The sequence below is a fragment of the Penicilliopsis zonata genome (assembly GCF_001890105.1).
Source record: "Penicilliopsis zonata CBS 506.65 unplaced genomic scaffold ASPZOscaffold_6, whole genome shotgun sequence".
Taxonomy (NCBI): Eukaryota; Fungi; Ascomycota; class Eurotiomycetes; order Eurotiales; family Aspergillaceae; genus Penicilliopsis; species Penicilliopsis zonata.
In genome coordinates, this window is record NW_019208916.1 from 130,977 (window position 1) to 152,281 (window position 21,305).

A 21,305-nucleotide genomic window follows, 5' to 3' on the forward strand; every position below is an offset into this window, starting at 1 on the left:
AATGGCTGAGCCGGGATTCTAGTTGAGTATAGCACTCTATATCAAATAGCTCAGGAGGCATATAGTAAATGTCCATAGAATAGAGCTGATTTTACTATACTATACTAGAGATCACAGCCCCTAGCATATAATGTCATGTGATCTGTGCTATTTATTATCCTACTGTCGCATATCTAATGTCCATCCAACACTCTCCGCTCTCGTCAACTTCAGAGATAATATGAGAACTCAATCATTACTTATTCACCCTGCAGTCTTTGGACCACATTCACTTAGATCTGTATACCGACAACAGTACAGACTAGTCCATCTTTCTAGCGACCCTTCCGCCTTGCTTTCGTTACAAAAGAAAGATGGGGCTGGTGAGGACATGGTCTCCCTTAGGTTGAAAAAAGAGAAAAGACTCTCTGACCTCGCTTTAACAGTGACCGAGGCCAGAGAAGAAGATTTCTACCGATATACCACCAATCGATGGCTGTTTGTTTCCCCGAACCTATTAATATGTCTGATTCTAACTAATAGCAGATCAAACGACGCCCAGGAAGCCTCAAAGAGGTATCGAAGATTCAATATCCCAGAGCTTCTTTCTGTTGCTGTCCAGTCAAGCGGTACAGATGCAGATAGATGTAATATCCTTCCACCTATTGGCACATACTATTCTAATAAGTTCTGGAGGCACGCACATGATGAAATATCAGGAAGGACAATACAACAAAACCTTTCTTTTAGCATTCAATAATGGATCCGAGGTGGTAGCAAAGCTGCCAAATCCTAATACAGGGCCGGAAATCCTGACTATTGCCAGTGAAGTTGCAACGATGGACTTTGTACGCTCTGAGGTTATTCAAGGGAGCAACAGTAATGCTAATCATACAAGGTGCGGGAAGTTATAGGTCTGCCAATTCCTCGAGTGCTCAGTTGGAGCTGTGATTCCTCCAATCCGGTTGGAAGTGAATACATCGTCATGGAAAAGGCAAAGGGGACTGCTCTTGGTGATGTTTAGTATCAGCTTCCTTCTCCATCGAAACATAAATTTATAAAGCAGCTTGTGGAACTGGAGGAGAGAGTAGCATCTATATCACTGCCTAGACATGGATGCATATACTACAAAGAAGATCTGCCACGACCACATTCAAAGGATCAATTCTCGCTTAATGGAGATTCAAAGTTCTGCATTGGCCCTGTCACAGACGCGATTTTCTGGTCTGATGAGCGAGCTACTATGAACCTATCTCGAGGTCCTTGTAAGTTCCTTCTTTCTTTCCAATATCGTTCTCTAATCGGTGATCCTATTGTAGGGATGGATATCTCCGACTATGCGACAGGTATAGGGAACAACAAGAAAACCTGGGCAACACTGAATGCTCAACCGCGCATGAACTATTACCGAAGCAATACGGATCTGGAGAGGCCTAATGAATATATTGACCTTATTGAAAAATACCTGCTGGTTGTTCCGCACATCACAAGACATGATCCTGAGACTATGGATCTTTTGCAGCCGACACTGTGGCATTGCGACCTCCATCTCAATAACATATACGTCGATCTTGACACGGAGATCATCACGGACATTATTGACTGGCAGAACACAACAGTTGCTCCCTTGATCTTACAAGCTAAATTCCCACGGATGGTGCAACATACGAGCCCACTTCCACTGGGATGGGTTATGCCGGAGAAACCAGAGGGCTATGAGACTTTATCTGAAGATGATAGGAAAAGGGCAGACAAACTCCATGAGAGTGCCTTGTGCCACAGATACTATGAAGTTCTCACGGCCAAGAGAAACCCTCTGCACTATGCCGCCATACGCCATAATTATACATGGAAGTCGCCTGTTGTCCAACCCATGAAATCAATAGGAGGGGCCTGGTCGTCAAGAGAAGTCTTCGGGCTTCGCTCATCATTGATGGAAGTGATCGAGCATTGGTCTGGGATACAATCTGCGCTTGACTGCCCTATCTCTTTCACAAAAGAAGAAATCAAACTGCACAGTGAGGAGATGGAGAACCGCGATTACATCGAGCAACTGATGGAAGAGTTTCAGAACGCAGGAATCTTGCCAGTCGACGGGATCGTTGATCCTGAAGATTACGAAACGTTGCAGAAGACAAGTGAAATGCAAAAGACACACTTCCTGTCGTTGGCAGAGAATGCGGAGGAGAGAGATTGGATGGACAAGATCTGGCCTTACCAAGACAATCACTAAATAATCCCATATCTCAATGAATAGCAGGACTGATAATTATTCTTTCAGGATGTTCTTTCTATAATACATTCTGATATAGTACAAAAGTACCATGTGATGACCAATCATGTAACCGAGGTCAAGCCAACACTTCAACTTCTCCTACTAAACCATCTCAACTCACCACCAACATCACCATCGCCAGTCACATCAAATCTGTCGAAAATGCGAATAATCATCGTGGGGGCCGGTCTAGGCGGCCTCGCTGCAGGCCTCTGCTTCGCCCGTGACGGACACACCGTCCAGATCTTCGAGCAACGCCCCGCCCTCTCTCGCAAGGGCAGCGGGCTAGGCATCCGGCCTGGAGCCGCCCGCATCCTTCAGTCATGGGGACTACACGAATCTATCGACAGCGTGGCGGATAGAATGCCGCCCTTTGTGGTGAGAGATCTCCGCTCCGGAGCGATGAAGATGCGGAATGTGCCTGGGCCTGCGAGCGAAGGACCGGATTGGGGGATTCCTCGACCCGTCCTGCAGGATATTTTATACCGAGAAGCCGTACAGGCCGGGTGCATTGTCTCCTTTGATGCTCTTGTTGAAGATATCGTTGATGGCGAATGGCCGTCGGTGAAGCCCAGCGTCCGTCTACGAGGTTCTAGAGGTGATACCATTGTCCATGCGGATCTCGTTCTCGTCGCGGACGGGATTCGTTCACGGCTGCGCTCGAGGGTGCTAGATGTGCCTGTCGACCCGATCCTCACACACACGGTCTTTTACGGCATCCATGTTTCGGAGTCGCTCTTGCAGGCCGACCGTGAGGCTTCCTGTTTACTCTCCCAGACTGAGCCGACCGTGTGGGCGGATAAAAACCGATTTGTTGTTGCGCGTCGACCATCCAAGTTTCCCTTTTGGCAGGGACTATACGGCCTCCAGGCTGAGGATGACGGGAGTAGCAGCCGTTTATGGGATGAGGTCTAGCTCTCCTTTTGATTTCTTTTCTTTCACTCCGTCTAATAGATTAGGACGGCGATATCAACCTCGTCCGAAAGGCCTTCGCGGGGATCTGCCCCGAACTTGAAGCCGCGTTACATCTAGCCACAAGCTGCGATAGATGGAAAATCGCCGAGATGCCCGATTTGCCCAGTTGGAGGAGCAAGAGTGGCGCGGTCTTGCTTCTCGGCGATGCGGCACATGCCATGCAGCCAAACGCAGCTCAAGTACTGCATCTAGCTTTTTTTCTGGTTCTGTTACTTTGGCTTGTACTGACCGGATAGGGCCTCTCGCAGATCATCGAGGATATAGGCGTGTTACACCTGCTGCTTAAAACGAGTAACCTTCCTCTTCCAATTTTGACAGGGTTATGGGAAGAGATTCGCAAGCCGCGCGTGGAACGGATCAAAGCATACGCGGCGTGGAATACACGGATGTACCTCGGACAGAGAAGTCAGCGAAATAAGGATAGAAAGACCCCGTCTTCTGAAGAGGATCAATGGAAGAGTATGCGGGAGGTGGTTCCCGATGCTTCCGCGCCGTTCAATAGCCCTTCCTTCTTTAAATGGGCGCACGACTACGATGCTGTATCTGAGGTATGTTGGCTCCTGTCTAAGAGTCCCAGTTACTGATTTGGTACCCTCTAGGTATCTCGGCGTCTAAAGGAATACGGACGGGCAATGCTATGATCGGTTCAATATAGTGTTTCAACTATCACTTAGGAAGGAAATACCATGTCTGGTCGGACGAAAAGATCGCCCGCCCATTCGGCCTCGTCAAAATCACCGGACGATACTAATTCGTTGGTAAACTCTTCCCATGCGCTCCACGAGGGGTCAACCGTATCACTATATGCTTCCTGTACCACGGATTGTTGCTGTTGTTGAGAGTCTGTTCCTTGGGTAAGCATCTGGACGCGCTCCCTGGTACTCTCCATGAAGCGGGCGAGAATTCGCACAACGGCTTTCATACTGCTCGTGCTGTGGCGGCGACAGTAATGCTCAAACACACACTCGACCAACGGCCACAGGCGTTTCACGCCCCCAATGTCAGGCGAGGTATAGCATTCCAGCAGTGTGATGGCCAGGCTCGTCCACTGCACAGAGACGTACCATCGGAACCCTTCCCCGCGCGCGTCGGTTTCCATCCGGTATGAATTCTCGATCGCCCCCTCGCACAGCTCCAGCAGGGAAGATGCCTGTGAGTCTCCGGGCATGCGTGGCGCCGGGTGTTGATTCTGGTTATGACTCTGTTCCTGGCTGTGCACGAGTGGACGCAGAACAGACAATCGCATAGAAGAAACGAGCGACCGAGCACTGTAATAGACTAGCCAGGAGTAAGGGCTCTCGGCCGGATTGCAGTGCTGCGTGAGTGAGGAGAGGGTGCTCTCGAACCGGGCCATCGCTTCGCGGACGTGCTCGTTGTCCACGTCTCGTCCGGGAATATGAATGGACCGTCCAGCGGTTTGTAGATTGTATATTACCAGGGACAAGGTCATATCTGTGAGTGCAGGCGGAGGAGCAACAACATCTGCAGCGGGATAGGATGGGTCGATGTCCTCGTCGTTGACATTGGCGGGGAGTGATACGCCCTGCGCCATGTCGTGTGTGATCAGGGGTTTCGATCCCTGGTCGAGGGCTACTTGAGCGTCCAGCAAACAAATCACGAACCAAAGCCGTTTACGGAGCTGTGCATGAAAGAATGTATCCAGCGGATGACTCGACTCGAGGTGCAGGTTGAGTGCTTGGGCGATGCGCACCGCGGTGGCAACCATCGTCCAGACGGCGCGTGTCCGGTCGTGAACACGAGTCGCCACCAGGTAGATCACCAGCGCTTGAAGCACAAGTAAGCTCTCTGTCCTCATCAAGTCTGCTCTCTGCAGGGCCATCTCCGCAGCTATCTGATACTCTGGTAGCACGGCGCTCTGTGCACAGTGAAATAGAGCCTGGCATTGACGGTCCGTCATGCTGGCCACGGCAGCGTAGAATACAGCCGCGTCCAGCGCGGCCTCTGCTACGCCATCACGTTGAAACCCGCGATACGGTCTATCCTCCAACAGGTGCTCGCGCAGAGACGGCCGGTGAAGAACCTTGATGATCCGATCCACGTGGCTGAGATAGATCTCACATAGACGAGCCGTCACTGCGGCAGATGGACGCAATGCAAGGCTCTGCTGGTGCTGCTGAAACGGCACTGCTCCGGCATATCCCCATGGCAATGACCAGGGCCGAGGAGCTAGTGATTCACTCAGCGTCTCTGGTACCTCTGGACTTGGATTACTTTCATCCTCTTCGGAAACGTGAGTTAGACCGTGCAGTCCCTGAATCTCTTTCAGAAGGTCGTTGCAAAAGTCAAGCGCGAGCGGCTTGTTCTGGCCAGACTCGATGGACGGATGTTCTTGTTGGACCTGTTCCTATCGTCAGTATTAGTAGCAAAGAAAGGAATCTGCCCCTATTTATCACAGAGTCACTACCTCCTACCCACCAGATTAGTACCACTTGTGGGCGTCGCAGCACTTGCCAGCGCCGCGTTGACCAGCGTCTCCAACTTCTCAATCTTTTCGCGTAACCGGTGATTCGAGTTCCGTGCATACCGACCTCGAGGTAATCGTTTTCGCTGAACAGACTCACAGATTATCCCCGCCTTGCGGCAGTGCGAGCATGGCATCAGCTTGTCGCACTTGATCTTGCGCTGGCGGCAGGACTCGCAGCTGAGAGTCGGTGTCACGGTGCCCCCGCCATCTCTGAGGGCTCCAGGAGCGTGAGAAGTGGCCATTCACAGCTGTCCTCTGGACAGAGGGAGGAGGAGTTTCAGCAAGGATGGAATTGAGGCTGGAAGTTCTTCTCCACGTGGTAAGCATCCTGTGTTCCTAGAACGGTTTAGCGTCGGCACGTGATATGACAGCATCTGCTCTCCTTCCATTTCGATTCTTATTCCTTTTATTGCTGTCTTCTCTAAGTTACAATATATTTGGAGTGATGCAGAGTGGATTGCTTTGTCCTTGATAAACTGTTCTATCTGTGCTTGAAACCTCCTACAACATCACTGTCGGCGTTCAGTTTTATCTCATGCAAGCGAATCAATTTGAAAATTGACTACATAGATATTCACCATGTTATTGATTCTAGTCAGCAGTCGGTCTTCTCTAATGATTGTAGGGACGTTTAGTTAGCCGATCAGCAAGTCAAGAAAACCGCTTTATGGCTCGGACTTTTGCTTACTTCTTCTCATTTTACCGCGATTCTCTTCGCGCACCTCAATCAGTTCCATTCCCCTCGCTGCAGAAAGAGCCTTGCTGCCAAATTCGGCCGTACGGTCTGAGTCATAAGTCTCATAGAATCGCCTCTTCCAGAAAGCCCAAGTCTCGCGGTCCAGGCCATCTGGATGCTTGTCCTTGCTCAACATGTGGAACAGGGCATTTCCCGCATGTAAGATCCATTCACAGGCAACAAGAACTCGCTCCTCTAGCAAATGTTCACCGTTTGCTTTGTTGTCCAAAGCATCTTGCAATGCCCAGACTGCAAATTTCCAGCATTTCACAAGATTCTTTCCTAAAAGCCTAGCAGCAAAGGAATTGAAATTCACCCATTTTTCGATGGACCCATAGCATCTGCCACTCTGGAGCTCCCGGTGCGCCTTGAAGAGGTTCTTGTACTTCACTAGACGTTCTGTTGATAGTATGAATTAACTGGCCGTGTGCTTTCAAGGTTTCGAGAAAACATACCAGTCCAGCGGTAGGTTACGAACTCCTCGAACAATGGAAGTCCCTTCCAAGAGGGAAACTCTTTCTGCAGGCTGTAAGCAAGTTATGGTACCTCAAATTGGGAAGCTAGTATGCATACACCATGGTAATGATCCTCGTTCCATGTTGTCTGGCTCAGAGCTTCAATCATTAACGCCAATGAATCTTGGCCTAAATGACGAGGATCAAAGTGTTCGATCATTCTGATCGACAGAGTACAAAGCACTGACATATACGCTATTCCTTCGTACGAGCTCCACAGGCAAGCTGGTGGTGAAAACCCCCCAACAATCCTCTCCACTGCTTGGTCGGGCGAGAGGATATCGTCCTCTAGCAGATCGTACAGAATGGCAAAAAGCTTCTTGTCTTCATAGCCACCACAATTCTTTTCCCTGATCCGCCGTAGCGCATCTAATCGCTCCCCTTCTTCTGACATCCCCTTCAATGTTGATTTAACAAGCGTTCAAGATGTATATGGAGATAGGAAAAAAGAGGCTGCTGCTCAGCGGAAATCTGGGATGTGGTAAGTTGCAAGTCATCAGAGATGCCAAATGGGCATCTTTAAATACTGTCCGGATAATTCAAACTGTGAATAGCTTGTCCTCTGCCGAAGAGATTGAAATGGTCCTTTGTCCGAATATGCAATAACAAGACCTCCTCATGGTCTACATTCCTTGTCTAGGCAACACAGGCTCTCCATTCTCTTCCAGTTGAAAAGAATAAAGCCAAATAGAAGGCTCATGAGGTCTCAGTTCCTGAGAACCTGTCAATCAATTAATGGCTTTGCATGAAAGAAAGAACCTAATCACCTTAGCTTCCCAGGTGCCGGTAACTATAGCATTGATGCCTTAGAGATTTATTTATAACCCATTGTTTCAAGTGATGACTAGATCACTGCATCATTCTATTAATGCAGCCTGAAGACTTCTAGTGGAAAGAGATGAACTGGCTGAAGATTAAAACTCTCTTGTTAGAGGAAGTCGGCAGCTCAACAACATGTGACCTGCTCCCTTCTTCTTAGGCAGTCTTCATATGACCGGCAAATCTTCTCTCACCTTAAAACATAAACTTGATGACAACTTCTAACGCACTCCAATCCAAGCCAGGCACAAGCTGCAGAAGTCGACAGGATATGGTACAATGCTTTCCATTTTGTCGATATCAAAACCATCTGTCAACTCATGCAATTGACATGTCTTCTTGAAAAGTCATGGGCACTTCGGGGGGATGTTGATACAATCTCCTGGGACACCGTCTACATAAAGCTCTTGAATCAAAGGTTGAGAGCAGCTTCGGCTGTAGCCTGCACTCAGGCTTGGAATATTTGTATTGTTCTAGCTGGTGTAAGTATGTGTCGCCCGAATAACATTCATCTACAGGGAGTTGTTCATGCTGACATATATCTAGAATGGATATTGAAATAGTCTGTCATTTGAGAATCATGATCTCGGTTTTACGACCACAGTGCAATTCAATCAGTTCTATAGATGAGATGCATTACGGTGCAGGCATTGAAGATACTAGACAAAAGTCTACACTATGTTGGACTCGGTAATATCGACACAGACATTCTCAGCAATGGCCACGATTGACGGATGCTATTATACCACTTCAACAGAAGTGATTATAAAAAGACCATAAGATTACCATTATACTCTCTGCGTTCCTACAGGTACAGTTTCTAGCATCATGATTCAAAATTTCTGCAAGACTGAAGAGTATCTCGATTGGCTCGTCTCAATCCATTCTTCTCGGCATTTCGCCTCTCGCGCAATCGGAGTCCGACTGGGCGTAGCGTCCAATAATAACCAGCAACTGGTTGAAGTTGACAAGTGAATATAATTTGTGGCATGATAGATTCTCGGGGCTCGGTGTCCGAGAATGACAAATCTATCTGAAGTCACGAAACATATCACTGAACTGGATGAGTGATATGGATCAATTGATGAGAAGGAAACGAGATATAAGATGGGTGGACGGCACAGGTCATGCATTAATTAAAAATGATTTCAATACCCTAATCAATCTACCTCATCACGTCGCAACAGGATGAATGAATCAGCGTGGATCAAGGAGAAACATGCTCGACTTACGGTCGAGAATGCTGAAAAGCCAGTTCCCGGTGATGGCGAAGTACTAGTGAAGGTGGAGGTGATTGCCTTCAGCCCGATTGAATCAAAGATTCAACGGTACGCCCCCATCTCATGGAGTGCGTATTCGACGCAAGAGAAGCTAATAATCCTCCAGGTATGCCACACACCCTGTCCCCTATCCACTTGTTCTAGGTGGTTCGTTCGCCGGAACCGTGGAAGCAGTCGGACCGGATGTCACGGCACTGCAGCCAGGAGACCTGGTCGCAGTGAATCGCGCCGGCAAGGTCCAAGGGGATTCCCGGTTCGGCGGGTTTCAGAAGTACGCGTTGGCTTGCGTCTCCTCAAGCTCCAAGCTAGTCCCAGGGACTCCGCTGGAGGCCGCGGCAGCATCTATCCTCAACCTGGCCACTGTGGCGTCTGCGCTCTCGATCCATCTGGGACTGGCACGGCCGTCGCTATCCAGCGACAACCCTGCAGCCGAAGCCAAGGGCAAGAAAGTGCTGGTCTATGGCGGGTCCAGTCCCACCGGCGGATTAGCCATCAACTATGCCGTGATAGCAGGATACACCGTCATCACCACCTCGTCTCCTCAAAACCGGGGGTTTGTGGAATCGCTGGGCCCTGTCGCCGTGATCGACCATACTCTTCCAGCCGACCAGATCGCAGACCAGATCCGAGCGCATGGCCCATACGATGCCATCCTCGACACCATCGGCTTACCCCCCGTCACCAACATGCTGGTAGGATACCTGTCTTCACTCGGGGGAGGCACGTACAACACCATGACGCCACTGTTTGGCCCCGAGAATCCCGTTCCAGACACTGTCCAGCGCAGGTTCGCGCCGTATAGCTGGTCGTTCGAGCAGCCGGCAAACCTCGACTTCGCTCGCTGGTTCTATGAGGAGTACGTGCCGCAGGGACTGGCCAGTGGCCTGATCGTGCCCACCCGGCCACAGTGGGTGCATGGGGGGTTGGCCAAGGCTCAGCATGCACTCGATCTACTGGATCAGAATGCTGTGAGTGGGCATAAGCTGGTTATGAATTCTTGGTAATGCAACTTATATGAATCAAGATGATTGCATTCGGAAGACACAATCTAGATATATAAGATGTACTAAGCAGGAGTAAGACCGGCCTCTACAGCAGCAATCTGCAGCGCCAGGATACGCGAGTAATACCGACAGAGGGCGAGATTGCCGCCCATGAACCAGAACCCCGGGTGCCCGCTCTTCCGCCAGATAGATCTCATTTCACCCTCTTCATCGAACCCCCAAACATCTCCGACCCGGTCAGCGACTGCATCGCCAAAGATAAGGCGGGACTGGGTCCGCATGTTCTGGTAGCCCGTAGCGCAGACGATCTCGTCGGCTTCAAGAGTCGATCCGTCGGCGAACAACAGCCCGGTGGGCGTGATAGCTTCGATTTCCTGGCCGTGTTTGACTTTGATCTTGCCGTCGGCGATCAACTGACTCGCCCCGACATCGATGTAATACCCTCCCCCGCGCTGGAGGTACTTGAACATCAGGCCTGCGTCGTCGGGCCCGCTGTCGACTTTGAACCCTGCTTCCTCTAGCCGGTGGAGGATCTCTGCGTCGTGTTGGGCCTGCACGCCTGACACCTTGAGCTGCTGCGCCTTGTACAGTTCCGTGGGAATCCCCCAGAGGTAAACGTCTGCGTCTTCGGTGGGGGGGCCGTCTTCGCCGTACAGAGCTTTCATGCCGATTTCTGTGATGAACTTGCCTGTCACGACACAGGTCGAACTGCGTTGTACCATGGTCACGTCGTAGCCGTGTTCGTAAAAGTCCTGGGCAATGTCGTGCCCGGAATTGCATGATCCGACCACCACTGCCTTCTTCTTTTTCTCTGGGCTGATATGTCTAGCACCCGTGAACTCGGAGCTGTGTACGAGACGGTCTCCGCGAAAGCTATCCTGTCCCTTGAAGGTTGGCATGTTCTTCTCGCCAGAGTGGCCTGTCGCTTGGATGATATGGTGTGGGTGGAGAGTTCTGGTCTCGCTCGAGCCGTCTTCACGTCGGCGGGCGAGAGTGACAGTCCAGCGCTTGGTGGTCTCGTCGTAGGCGGATGAGACGATGGTGGTGCGGGTCCACACGTTGAGCTCGAGCAGGGAGGCATACGATTCGAAGAAGTCGGCGATCTTGTCTTTGGGCGCAAAGACGGGCCAGGTGGATGGGAAGGGAATGTAGGGCAGGTGGTCGTACCAGATGGGATCATGCAGCACGAGAGTGTGGTATCTTTTCCGCCACGAGTCGCCGACCCGGTCGACCTGGTCGACGAGCAGAGTGTCGATATTCAACGCTTTCAACCGTGCAGCAGCGGTCAAACCAGCTTGTCCGGCGCCTAAAGAGTTAGAAAATCGACACTAAGAGAGAATCCGTTTATTTCTTCGTCATGTAGATGCATACCCAAGATCAACACTGCCGGACTCTTATCCTTGTATTCCCGATCCATCTTGCGTCGGTCCAGCCAGTTTGTAGAGGCAGGGTGCCCACCTCGCTCATCACCACGGGGTCGACGGTGATAGGTACGTTCTTCATGACCAGTAATCTCATGTAAAGAGGTGAAGAGACTCAGAAAACGCCACTGGCCATTCTCCTCTGCCAGTCTGACGACTCCACGCCCGTTTCCCGCCTTGCTGGTCACGGAGACAAAGAATTCGACGCCGATCACCTCCCCAAAGGCATCGATTGGTCCGACATGGGGTGCTCGGAAGGGAGTCGAATCATCCACGGCCAGCTGGGAGACGTTACACTGTGTCTTGAGGACGTGGGCGATCTTCTCTCGTCCCTTGAGCGTCCGGAGCTCCCACGTCACGCAGAGATGGTCGCGCCAGTAGCCTGTTTCCAGGAAGAGGGCGGCCACGGCATCGTAGTCGGTGCGGCTGAGGGCAGTGTTGAAGTCGGAGATGAGCTGCGACGCAACTGCAGCGGCGTCGATGGAGGAGAGAGAGGTTGTTTGGGGGAATCGACCGATAGGCACATTCGTCGAGCCAGGCACGATGCGGTCTTTCGATAGGGGGAGCTGGCGGTAAGGAATCGACTGCACTTCGACGGTAGCCATGATGATGTCTTGATTCAAGAAAGATGGATCTGCAGAATATATATTGGAAAGAAGAACACAAAGGGTCGATTTCACTATTTATGAGGCCCAACGCGGGGTCAAAGGCTTTGTGACTCGTCTCATCTTGTCTGGTAATACAATAGGAGCGGGGTTAAGGATTGAGTGAGCGATCGGAAAAGAATCAATTAAAAGGATTAAATAATAGATTCGAAGTCATTAAATATGGAATAAATCTATGATATCTACTGTCTACTGTTTACCTACCATCTCAAGCGAGTATATAATACTCTTCACAATAAACAGAATATCATGAGAGATTTGGGGTTTCGGCAATGATGTAGCGATATGTCGATCAAGACCGGGGGTAGACCGAGTATTTATAGTGGAGTATTAGGATTATTATTTCTAATAAGAATAGAATTAAATAAAATAGAAAATAGTTATATAGGGATTATACGGAGTATAGTTACTACAGGTAGAAGCCTAATAGCTCTGTATAGCTATATAGACTGGAGACCTCTTGACAATGACACTCCTTCATAATGAATAAAGAAAATAAACTCTTGATAGATGAAGAAAACATTCTTAATGGTGATTCAACTATTGTTAGAATAATATAATCTACTTTAAAACTAACTCTTATATTGCTGATATCAGGTATATCCTAGTCTATCAACTCTTACTTATAGAATTCTAGTAATTCTAATATAAATATAAATAATTTATTTAATTAAATATCATCAAAGGTATAATAATTCAGCCTAAATAAGACTGACGTCGTATCCTGGAAAAAGGCAGCAATTAAACCAGGTTAAGTTATAAATGTCTTACTGTCTTGTCTGACATTCCTGCTTCTATTCAATATTTCTCTCTCCCTAGATTTCCCCCCATGGCTTCTTCTTCTCCTTCTTCCACCCACCCAACAGACACTCTCCAGCTCGAAGACCCCAACGACAATAACATCAATCTCGACGCTGAAAATGCAGACTCGACCGTCTACCCCGCCGGCCTGCAGCTCTGGATGTCGCTCGTCTCGTGCGTGTTCAGCATGCTGCTCGTTGGCCTCGACTTGACCATTGTCGCCGTCTGCGTGCCCAGCCTGACCAACGAGTTTCACACCGTGCAGGATCTGGGCTGGTATTCGGCTGCCTACATGCTCATCTCCAGCAGCTTCATTCTCTTCTGCAGCCGTCTCTACGCCGTCTTCCCCGTCAAACGCCTGTTCCTCATCTCCACCGCCATCTTCGAGCTGGGCTCCCTCGTCTGCACCGTTGCACCGCTCAGCATCGTCTTCATCCTGGGCCGCGCCATCGCAGGCCTGGGCTCCTGTTCCCTGCAGGTCGGCGTCCTGCTCATCCTCACCCACAGCTTCCCCAAGGCCAAACGACCGATGTGGACCAGCATCTGCTTCGCCATCCAGACCCTCGCCATGGTGCTGGCCCCGCTGGTCGGCGGCGTGCTCATCGACGCCTGGTCCTGGCGCCTCTGCTTCGCTATCAACCTCCCCCTGGGAGTCGTCACCTTTCTCCTGACCTTTTTCGCTTTCCATGATCCCGTCGTGAACCCGGACGTCACCCTCTCGATCGCCGACAAGCTGAAGCGCCTCGACCTGCTCGGCACCCTCTTCTTCGTCCCCTCCATCGTCTGTCTTCTCATCGCCATGCAGTGGGGGGGCATCAAGTACGGCTGGGGCAGCCCGGTGGTGATCTCGCTGCTGGTCATCTTCGCCCTCTTCCTGACTCTCTTCGCCGTCATCCAGTACCGACAGAACGACCACGCCACCCTGCCCGCCCGCATCCTGCGCCAACGTAGCGTTCTGGCGGGCGCCTGGTTCGGCACGTGCTATAACGGCATCCTCGCCGTCACGGAATACTACATTTCCATCTACTTCCAGGGCATCCGGGGCTACTCGGCTGCCAAATCGGGCGCCCTTGGTGTGCCCTTGATGGTTGGCATGATGGCGGCCTCGTTTGCATCGGGTGTCTTCACCACGACTATCGGTTACTACTATCGTAAGTCTTCCCTTCTTTTTTTTTTTTTTGTACCAAGTTAGGTATTCATGATTTTAGCACTCATGTTCGCCACGTCTATCCTCGCCCCCATCGCTTCCGGCCTACTGACCACCCTCCCCGTCGAGGAAAACCTAGCCAAGATCCTCGCTTACCTGGGCTTCCTGGGCGTGGCCGTCGGGTTAGGCATGCAGAGCCCCGTCGTTGCCGTGCAGACCGTTCTCCCCATGAAAGACGTCGCGACAGGAATCAGCATCACAGGTTTAGCAGGTGGGATGGGCTCTGCGCTCTTCATCTCCGCCTCGGCAACGCTCTTCCAGACCCGTCTGCAGGCCGAGGTTGCGCAGTATGCGCCTGGAACTAACGTCACGGCGTTTGTCGATGGCGGCCTTGACCATGTCAGGGAGTACATTGGGGGGAACCGTCTGCAGAGCGTTCTACTCGGGTACGATAAGGCGGTCATGCAGACCCTGTACATGCCTGTCGCTTTGGGGGGGTTGACCTTGCTCGGTAGTTTGGCGATGGAGAGGAAGAGTGTGAAGAAGAAGGCTGCTTAGTTCTCAATCTGTCATCTATTATCATCTATTAATCTTTTGAGTATCTTAAACTCTCGCTATAGTATAACCAGAAGCAAAATTAATCACACTATTCATGCTTACTTATACAAGCAATGCGCGTTTTTTGATGAAAACTATCTTATCACCAGGGTGAAGCTCTTCAGACGCCAGTCTAACTCATTGTCACATGCTATATAGTAGTTATCAAGAGATAGAAGGGGGCTTTTGTCTGTAGAGAGACTTTATTCAGCCTGTACTACATAAGCTTACCCCTTACTTATTCTTCATAGATCTCATGGTCTCATTAGACTGATGACTTCTGATGTCATGCCTCTGCTCAAGTAGATCTATTGGTAGATATGTAACTATCAGAGATAAGTATTATCAAGCTCACTCATCGTCTGGAATGGTGGCTTACTGCTAGGCATGAAGGAGAACCCCTAGGAAGTAGGGGGTAAGAGGGGGCCTGAGTCTCAAGACGTAACTTAGATAATGATTTACATACTTTGATCGATCGATGAGGTCTTATATATATATAAGGCGTTGCAGAGCGAAGCAATGCAAATTATCAGACGGATTGCTTGATGGGCTGGAAGACTATAACCACGAACTACTACTATTACGACTACTACTACTACTAATGGATATCTCCTTCTCTCTGACCGCAGCATACGGCTTCTATCTACTCGCTCGGAGTGCTATGGCCCCAAATGCGAAGCCAACCACAGGATGGGAATCAGACACTTTGGCTCAGGTACGCTTACATCTCTGTTAGTACCAGGTGTCTGACCGCTTGCAGCGCCTGAAGATTGCCTATTCCATGCATTACATCCATCTTGCTTTTGCATTCTTCCACGTCGTCCTGCCCTGTCTGCCTGCTGCTGTCCGTGAAGCAACCTGTCCAGCCGCTACGGAGGCCCTGAACCCCGCCCTCTTCACCTGGTCGGGGCAGTCCGCTCCTCTCGTCGTCGCGGTCATCGTAGGGAGTGGGATGCGGCTTCTGGCCTTTGCCCAGCTAGGCAAGAATTTCACCTTCGTCATCACACGGCCGTCTGGTCTGATTCGCTCCGGCCTGTACGCCTACATGCAGCACCCGTCATATACCGGGTTGGTAGTGTCGATCCTCAGCGTTTGCGGCCTCGTCCTGCGACCAGACGGGGTCCCGGCGTGCTGGAGCCACCAGAGCCCCACGGTGCAAACACTTGTCTCCCTTATCATTGCTGCGGACTGGGTTTTCATTTTGATCTTCCTTTTCAGGACTTTTTCCATGCGTGTCGTGAAAGAAGAAGCGTTTCTGCGCCGGAACTTTGGAAAGGAGTGGGAGGACTACCATTTCCAAACGGCAAGGTTCATCCCATGGCTCTTCTAAGAAACCTCTTTTTCCCTTCCCATTTCACATTTCATAATCAGGCATCATGGTGCAACGAACTATCATTGTAACGAGGTAGGATAGATGGCTTGTTGGCTATAACTGCAAATGTCGAATCTAGGAGCATACAGGATAGCTGATAGATACTTCGTATTTCTCTTCTTTCTGCTGGATCACTGAATCTAATATACTGCAAGCTGTCATTAGTTCTGACCCCGGAACGAAACAAGTAACCCAATGATAAGAATGTGTCCCTACCGGACTAACGCACAATCAATAGCTTATAATAAGACGTCGGACAGAATACGGGCTGCCAGCTGAATCAGGTCAGATCGACATTCCTCGTACAAACAAAAGGCAATCGCAGCCACAAGTCGCTGGCAACAACTGCTGCCTCATATCGAGAAAATGATTCTTTGTTGGGGGGATGGGGTAAAACAGCTGAAACAGGCAAGACCCCTTTGTCATGTGACAGTAACGTCACGTCAGAGTCCAGGCATCATCAGGCATCATCAGGCATCATTCCACGACTTGGATTCCTCACCACCACCAAAACACGCAGTTCCCACGTTGTTTATGATGTCAATACTCGAAGACTGCTGTTCCGGAGCCCAGATCAGGCGTTCCCCCTGCAGCGGAGTAAGGTTTGAGGCCCCCACCCGCTACAAATACTCAAGTAGAGATGAACCAAGAACTCAACTCACTTTCGACTGGCAGACATAGATACTAGTCAACTATTTCATCAGAGTCGCAATGGAAGTGGCAGCTGTTATCGGTGCATGGGCTATTTCGTGGTTCTGCCCTGCGCTGCCCGTCTCACACTCGACGATCATGAATACAATCTGCGGCAGAGGTGACATCACTTCTATCCTCCAGCCAAAGCTATCACAGAATGCACGCATTATTCTCCTAGACGACACGGCGTTTACCGATTCCATTAGCCGCTGGTCTAAATTCGGTGCTCCCGGTGTCTCTGCTGTGGTGCAGGTTGTGACGGAAAATGATGTTGCGGAGACGGTAATAACACCATATATATATATCTATGCTAGGTGAAAAACAAAGCTCACAGGAATAGATCAAATATGCCAACACACATGGTATTCCCTTTTTCGCGAAGAGCGGTGGACACGGCTCCATCACCAGCCTGGGGCAGATCAGAGACGGTATTGAAATATGGATGGATCAACTGGACTCGGTCACTGTCTCTCCGGACGGGAACACGGCGACGTTTGGCGGGGGAGTGCTCTCAAAGAAGGTCTCACACACTCTCTGGGAGGTAGGGAAGCAGACAGGTTAGGAGTTCATTCTGAAGAGAGGTTGTTTTTATTATTATTTTTCGTCACTAATATGTCTGTTAGTGGTTGGTGGTTGTGAATGCACGAGTTTGGTCGGACCAGGGCTGGGTGGAGGTCATGGGTTCTTGCAAGGCAAATATGGCCTCATATCCGATCAATTTGTCTCCATGCGACTGGCAATAGCAGACGGCCACATCGAGACTGTTTCGGCAACATCTCACCCTGACCTTTGGTGGGCAATGCAGGGCGCGGGCCACAATTTTGGGATTGTCACCGAGGTCACGTCGAAGATCTACGATATTGAAGATGACGGTGTGTGGTCGTATGAGAGCTACATCTTTACTCACGACAAGGTCGAGGCTATATTCGACCGCATCAATACACTATTCACCAACAGCACTTGACGACGTCATTAACTATTCCGTCTTCCTCCGCAATCCCGAAATCGACACTGAAAATGTGTGTTGGCTTCTGTCTTACAAAATGAGAGAATTCTTCTTCTTTTCTCAATGCTGACATTGAGAATCCTATGCAACAGCCTATCATCCTGGTATCCCTTATAAAGCCCGGAAAGTCTGTTCTTTCCCCAGACTACACGGCTCCCTTCCGAGATCTTGGGCCTGCCATTACTGCGGGGCAGACAGGGACCTACCTGGATCTCCCCAAATGGAACGGGCTAGACCTTGACGCCCTGCCCTGTCAGAAGATGGGATTCGCCAACGTTCGGTTCCCCGTCAATATTCAGTCATATGACCTCCCTGCACGGCGAGCTGTCTTCGACGCCTTTGCACGGACAACTTCGGAGATGCCCCAATTCGCCTATTCGTTCATCATGTTCGAAGGGTACACGCTCCAGGGAGTCAAGGCTATTCCGGAGGATTCCACGGCGTTCCCACACCGTGCGGATGCCATCATTGTTGCCCCCGTTCTGGTCTACCAGCCAGACTCCACCCTTGACGAGACAGCCAGTCGCTTTGGCGAGGAGCTCCGCGAGATAATCCATCGTGCTGGCGGGAGCATGGAGCTTCATGCTTACGTCAATTATGCGAGCGGAACCGAAAGCCCTCAGAACATGTATGGATACGAACCATGGCGGTTGGCGAGGTTGAGGGCATTGAAGAAAAAATACGACCCGAAAAGACGGTTTCCCTTCTATGCTCCGTTTTGACTTGGGGGTGTCTCTTGAGAAACGCCCATGTTGGGGGTTTTTTATCCCCCGGTCCGGATCGAAAATCTGGTGACTAGTTACAAACGACAAACACATTACTATTATTATTATACCAATGTCTTAGTCCGTCATGCAGTCTCGTGGACCGTCTTCAAAACTTTGTCGGTCTAGACTCGCCTCGAGTCTACAGCTCACAAGAAACGATTACTATTGTCCGCTATGGGGACGACTATTTAAAGACCATATGATCAAAAAATGGGGATTATTGAATCACATGAGCGAAACTATTGATTTCTATCAGATCAAACATAGAAGCTCCCCCTTCCCCGATTGATCTTCTGAAACATCTGATCCTTGGCAAAGGATGAAATGATGAAATGATGAAATGGTGAAATGGTGAAATGATTCTGGAATGTGCGGATTGCAGGGTTACATATGAGCGGTGAGATACTCCGTACTCACTACAGATGGCTTTCTTCATCATCTACACCCCGTACTTCTTGGCAACCAAGATCCCTACGGGGCGGTACTAATGAACGAAACCCCAGTGCCCAGAAACGGAGAAAACGGAATCCTTCCCAGCCAGAGCTATTGGCTCCACCGCCGTCCGCCCAAAGTTTACTCCGTACTATCGAAGATTCACGAGACCCATTCCCGACTTTTCTGCTGCAGGATTAACCAGGGTGTTGGGTATGCCTCATTCGCCCCTCCCTGGCCGTCCTACGTCGGCTGGGCCGTTACGAGTCGTCCCCTTCTCGCCAAGCCGTGACCAGGGACTCCACTCTGGACCAGAGAATCTGACCTGTCTGGCGGAATATACCTTGTCTGTGTAACGCGCAATCCCTGCAGGGAGATCTCCCGATCCCGTGGACCTCAGGCCTGGAATCCCCTTGCCTGAGATGGAAGGACTCTCGGGCCGCGTTGGAAGGGGGACCGGTCCGAAAGACGTAAAGGGGGGGAACTGATTGGCACTGGTCCATAAAGACGGTGAGGCAAGCCAATGTTGAAAAGGGTCCCTGGAAGGCGAAGGTTGAGGATGGATATCTGCATGATTATGGATAGCCACGGGTGATGACCTCTTGCGAATAGCCAAGCAAATCCTTGATAGGAGGCCAGGCGGACGCTGGTTGGGCGACAGTCGACGCCTATAGCCTCCGTTGTGTCCTACAGGATGAGTTAAGATTCTTGGCTTGTTGTTCACGATGCCTTCCAAGTCTTGAGTCATGACTATAAAGGGTTCACGATGTGTCTCCCGGCTGATGGATCATCCTCATACTTTGGATTCATCCTCTTCTTTCTTTCCTCTCTTTCTATCACAATGGCCATGTTTTCCCACCGCAGATGCCTCGTTGCCGGCATGGCAGCCTGCAAAAGACTCAACTACCGTCGTAAGTCGATTGAATTTGCTCTTTTTTGGACTGTTCTATCCATTCTTAAGACGTCTCTCCATTTACTGATACTTCCTATTTAGGTCACTATGCCAATGTCTCCGAATTAGCCAGTGTCCCCCAGCTAGCTGTTCACAGCCAACAAACAGCTCATGACCAATCCCATCTGCAAACCATCCACCATCACCTTCATAAAGATGGAATCCTGAAGCTCGGGCTCACCTTCTCCGACGACACAAGCAGCTACCTGCAGCAACTGATCATGAACCTACACCGCCACCACTCACACGGCCTACCCATCACGCACAGCGCAGAGCGCGGATGGTTCTGGGATGTGCGGCCGAGCCCGGACTCGTTCCAGAGCAACAACGTTCAGGCCCGCTCGGAGACGATGGAGGAATTTCCCTGGCACACAGACTGCAGCTATGAGAGCGCACCGCCGCGCTTCTTTGCTCTTCAGGTCCTACAGCCAGACCGCTGCGGCGGGGGGACCTTATCCGTCTTGAAGGTGGAGAAACTGCTGGGCCTACTGTCGGCTTCAACCCGGCGCGAACTCGCCAAAGCCCAGTTCGAAATCACCGTACCGGAAGAGTTTGTCAAGGAGTCACATCAACGGGTTATTGTGGGGAGCGTGTTGGGTCTGTATGACGACAAGAACGCGGGCAACAGCAGCAGCAGCAGCAGTAGCAATGATTCCCCCCCCGTCCTTCGCTTCCGTGACGACATCTTCACCCCTTTGACGAGCAGCGCGGAGGCAGCCCTCGCGGAACTCAAGAGCGTGATGACCGGCGCAGAGGCGGAGCGCGCCACGCTGCATCTTACGGCGCAGATGATGCCGCGCGGGTCGGTCATCTTGCTCGACAACGGGCGATGGCTGCATGCCCGCAACGAGGTCAAGGATCCGGCGCGGCATTTGCGACGGGTGAGATGGGATGCGCGGAAGCTCAAGGCGGGAGAAGTATGAAGAGGGACAAGAAAAAAAAGTGCCATTTGTTTTTTCTTTTTGAAGTTTCTGCGCCTTTGGTTTTTGTTTTTGGGGGTGGTATCCTGTTAGTTTTGTATAGATTAGCCTTATACCACTGTTCTTCTGTTCTTACTTTATCTAAATTGATAATATGGTCCACAAGTTATGAGAATTCTTTTTTCAAATTCACTTAAAAGGACAGACTATTAATCATAAAGTCCATTCCATATGCTCACGTCTATCATATACAAATCGGCGAGCGCTTTTCCCTAGTCCCATTTCCAGGCATCGTCTTATCAGAATCACAGTATTCCAGAGTTCCAGACCTCCGGATCTCTCCAGATCTCAATCCAACGCCAATCGCCAGCGCAAAAAAAAAAAAAAAAAAAGGGCCCGCCGTCCGGGACGGGCGCAATTCATATCTCGTTAATAGTAGTGTGTAGTTTTTGTACAGTATAGAC

General features: G+C 50.4%; 13 protein-coding genes across 13 annotated transcripts; 9 read left to right on the forward strand and 4 right to left on the reverse strand.

Annotated features, from left to right (window-relative positions):
* The first annotated feature begins 176 nt into the window (after positions 1–176).
* On the forward strand, positions 177–1,275 carry ASPZODRAFT_1837809 (hypothetical protein). Its single transcript, XM_022727203.1, has 5 exons — positions 177–362; positions 426–477; positions 526–626; positions 676–827; positions 878–1,275. The coding sequence occupies exons 1-5, from the start codon at positions 221–223 to the stop codon at positions 1,001–1,003; spliced, it is 573 nt and encodes a 190-aa protein (XP_022581361.1). The 5' UTR covers positions 177–220; the 3' UTR covers positions 1,004–1,275.
* On the forward strand, positions 1,223–2,212 carry ASPZODRAFT_15544 (hypothetical protein; the record flags this gene model as incomplete). Its single annotated transcript, XM_022726211.1, has 2 exons — positions 1,223–1,244; positions 1,299–2,212. 2 exons carry the CDS (start codon positions 1,223–1,225, stop codon positions 2,210–2,212), a joined length of 936 nt encoding a protein of 311 aa, XP_022581362.1.
* Positions 2,213–2,416: 204 nt separating this feature from the next.
* ASPZODRAFT_15545 (hypothetical protein) lies at positions 2,417–3,813 on the forward strand (the record flags this gene model as incomplete). Its single annotated transcript, XM_022726214.1, has 3 exons — positions 2,417–3,163; positions 3,214–3,408; positions 3,466–3,813. 3 exons carry the CDS (start codon positions 2,417–2,419, stop codon positions 3,811–3,813), a joined length of 1,290 nt encoding a protein of 429 aa, XP_022581363.1.
* An 86-nt stretch (positions 3,814–3,899) lies between these two features.
* On the reverse strand, positions 3,900–5,956 carry ASPZODRAFT_15546 (hypothetical protein; the record flags this gene model as incomplete). The annotated part of the gene is made up of 2 exons (XM_022726216.1): positions 3,900–5,594; positions 5,666–5,956. The coding sequence occupies 2 exons, from the start codon at positions 5,954–5,956 to the stop codon at positions 3,900–3,902; spliced, it is 1,986 nt and encodes a 661-aa protein (XP_022581364.1).
* Positions 5,957–6,309: 353 nt separating this feature from the next.
* On the reverse strand, positions 6,310–7,359 carry ASPZODRAFT_15547 (hypothetical protein; the record flags this gene model as incomplete). The annotated part of the gene is made up of 5 exons (XM_022726218.1): positions 6,310–6,326; positions 6,403–6,849; positions 6,906–6,969; positions 7,024–7,126; positions 7,175–7,359. 5 exons carry the CDS (start codon positions 7,357–7,359, stop codon positions 6,310–6,312), a joined length of 816 nt encoding a protein of 271 aa, XP_022581365.1.
* A 1,538-nt stretch (positions 7,360–8,897) lies between these two features.
* ASPZODRAFT_131748 (hypothetical protein) lies at positions 8,898–10,088 on the forward strand. The gene is made up of 2 exons (XM_022722830.1): positions 8,898–9,112; positions 9,171–10,088. The coding sequence occupies exons 1-2, from the start codon at positions 8,973–8,975 to the stop codon at positions 10,066–10,068; spliced, it is 1,038 nt and encodes a 345-aa protein (XP_022581366.1). The 5' UTR covers positions 8,898–8,972; the 3' UTR covers positions 10,069–10,088.
* A 42-nt stretch (positions 10,089–10,130) lies between these two features.
* Positions 10,131–12,094, reverse strand: ASPZODRAFT_65690 (hypothetical protein; the record flags this gene model as incomplete). The annotated part of the gene is made up of 2 exons (XM_022729322.1): positions 10,131–11,374; positions 11,440–12,094. The coding sequence occupies 2 exons, from the start codon at positions 12,092–12,094 to the stop codon at positions 10,131–10,133; spliced, it is 1,899 nt and encodes a 632-aa protein (XP_022581367.1).
* An 889-nt stretch (positions 12,095–12,983) lies between these two features.
* Positions 12,984–14,660, forward strand: ASPZODRAFT_65782 (hypothetical protein; the record flags this gene model as incomplete). The annotated part of the gene is made up of 2 exons (XM_022729331.1): positions 12,984–14,106; positions 14,164–14,660. 2 exons carry the CDS (start codon positions 12,984–12,986, stop codon positions 14,658–14,660), a joined length of 1,620 nt encoding a protein of 539 aa, XP_022581368.1.
* Positions 14,661–15,349: 689 nt separating this feature from the next.
* ASPZODRAFT_131753 (hypothetical protein) lies at positions 15,350–16,371 on the forward strand. Its single transcript, XM_022722831.1, has 2 exons — positions 15,350–15,403; positions 15,441–16,371. Exons 1-2 carry the CDS (start codon positions 15,390–15,392, stop codon positions 16,027–16,029), a joined length of 603 nt encoding a protein of 200 aa, XP_022581369.1. The 5' UTR covers positions 15,350–15,389; the 3' UTR covers positions 16,030–16,371.
* A 198-nt stretch (positions 16,372–16,569) lies between these two features.
* Positions 16,570–17,944, forward strand: ASPZODRAFT_131756 (hypothetical protein). Its single transcript, XM_022722832.1, has 5 exons — positions 16,570–16,673; positions 16,747–17,046; positions 17,105–17,321; positions 17,388–17,783; positions 17,863–17,944. The coding sequence occupies exons 2-4, from the start codon at positions 16,783–16,785 to the stop codon at positions 17,726–17,728; spliced, it is 822 nt and encodes a 273-aa protein (XP_022581370.1). The 5' UTR covers positions 16,570–16,673; positions 16,747–16,782; the 3' UTR covers positions 17,729–17,783; positions 17,863–17,944.
* On the forward strand, positions 17,510–18,758 carry ASPZODRAFT_1838315 (hypothetical protein). The gene has a single exon (XM_022727205.1). It carries the CDS (start codon positions 17,854–17,856, stop codon positions 18,490–18,492), a length of 639 nt encoding a protein of 212 aa, XP_022581371.1. The 5' UTR covers positions 17,510–17,853; the 3' UTR covers positions 18,493–18,758.
* Positions 18,759–19,082: 324 nt separating this feature from the next.
* On the reverse strand, positions 19,083–20,103 carry ASPZODRAFT_1839344 (hypothetical protein). Its single transcript, XM_022727209.1, has one exon. It carries the CDS (start codon positions 19,715–19,717, stop codon positions 19,190–19,192), a length of 528 nt encoding a protein of 175 aa, XP_022581372.1. The 5' UTR covers positions 19,718–20,103; the 3' UTR covers positions 19,083–19,189.
* ASPZODRAFT_131758 (hypothetical protein) lies at positions 19,319–21,006 on the forward strand. The gene is made up of 2 exons (XM_022722833.1): positions 19,319–19,880; positions 19,964–21,006. Exons 1-2 carry the CDS (start codon positions 19,811–19,813, stop codon positions 20,842–20,844), a joined length of 951 nt encoding a protein of 316 aa, XP_022581373.1. The 5' UTR covers positions 19,319–19,810; the 3' UTR covers positions 20,845–21,006.
* The last annotated feature ends 299 nt before the right edge of the window (positions 21,007–21,305 follow it).

Excerpts from the sequence above, each read along its gene's own strand:
- ASPZODRAFT_131748 (XM_022722830.1), top strand. The coding sequence starts at position 8,973 with ATGAATGAATCAGCGTGGATCAAGGAGAAACATGCTCGACTTACGGTC. Across the intron at positions 9,113-9,170 it reads ATTGAATCAAAGATTCAACG|GTATGCCACACACCCTGTCC; the intron begins GTACGCCCCCAT and ends ATAATCCTCCAG.
- ASPZODRAFT_131758 (XM_022722833.1), top strand. The coding sequence starts at position 19,811 with ATGGCCATGTTTTCCCACCGCAGATGCCTCGTTGCCGGCATGGCAGCC. Across the intron at positions 19,881-19,963 it reads CAAAAGACTCAACTACCGTC|GTCACTATGCCAATGTCTCC; the intron begins GTAAGTCGATTG and ends CTTCCTATTTAG.
- ASPZODRAFT_1839344 (XM_022727209.1), bottom strand. The coding sequence starts at position 19,717 with ATGACTCAAGACTTGGAAGGCATCGTGAACAACAAGCCAAGAATCTTA.
- ASPZODRAFT_1838315 (XM_022727205.1), top strand. The coding sequence starts at position 17,854 with ATGCAACAGCCTATCATCCTGGTATCCCTTATAAAGCCCGGAAAGTCT.
- ASPZODRAFT_1837809 (XM_022727203.1), top strand. The coding sequence starts at position 221 with ATGAGAACTCAATCATTACTTATTCACCCTGCAGTCTTTGGACCACAT. Across the intron at positions 478-525 it reads TATACCACCAATCGATGGCT|ATCAAACGACGCCCAGGAAG; the intron begins GTTTGTTTCCCC and ends AACTAATAGCAG. Across the intron at positions 828-877 it reads AAGTTGCAACGATGGACTTT|GTGCGGGAAGTTATAGGTCT; the intron begins GTACGCTCTGAG and ends TAATCATACAAG.
- ASPZODRAFT_131756 (XM_022722832.1), top strand. The coding sequence starts at position 16,783 with ATGGAAGTGGCAGCTGTTATCGGTGCATGGGCTATTTCGTGGTTCTGC. Across the intron at positions 17,047-17,104 it reads AAAATGATGTTGCGGAGACG|ATCAAATATGCCAACACACA; the intron begins GTAATAACACCA and ends TCACAGGAATAG. Across the intron at positions 17,322-17,387 it reads GGAGGTAGGGAAGCAGACAG|TGGTTGGTGGTTGTGAATGC; the intron begins GTTAGGAGTTCA and ends TATGTCTGTTAG.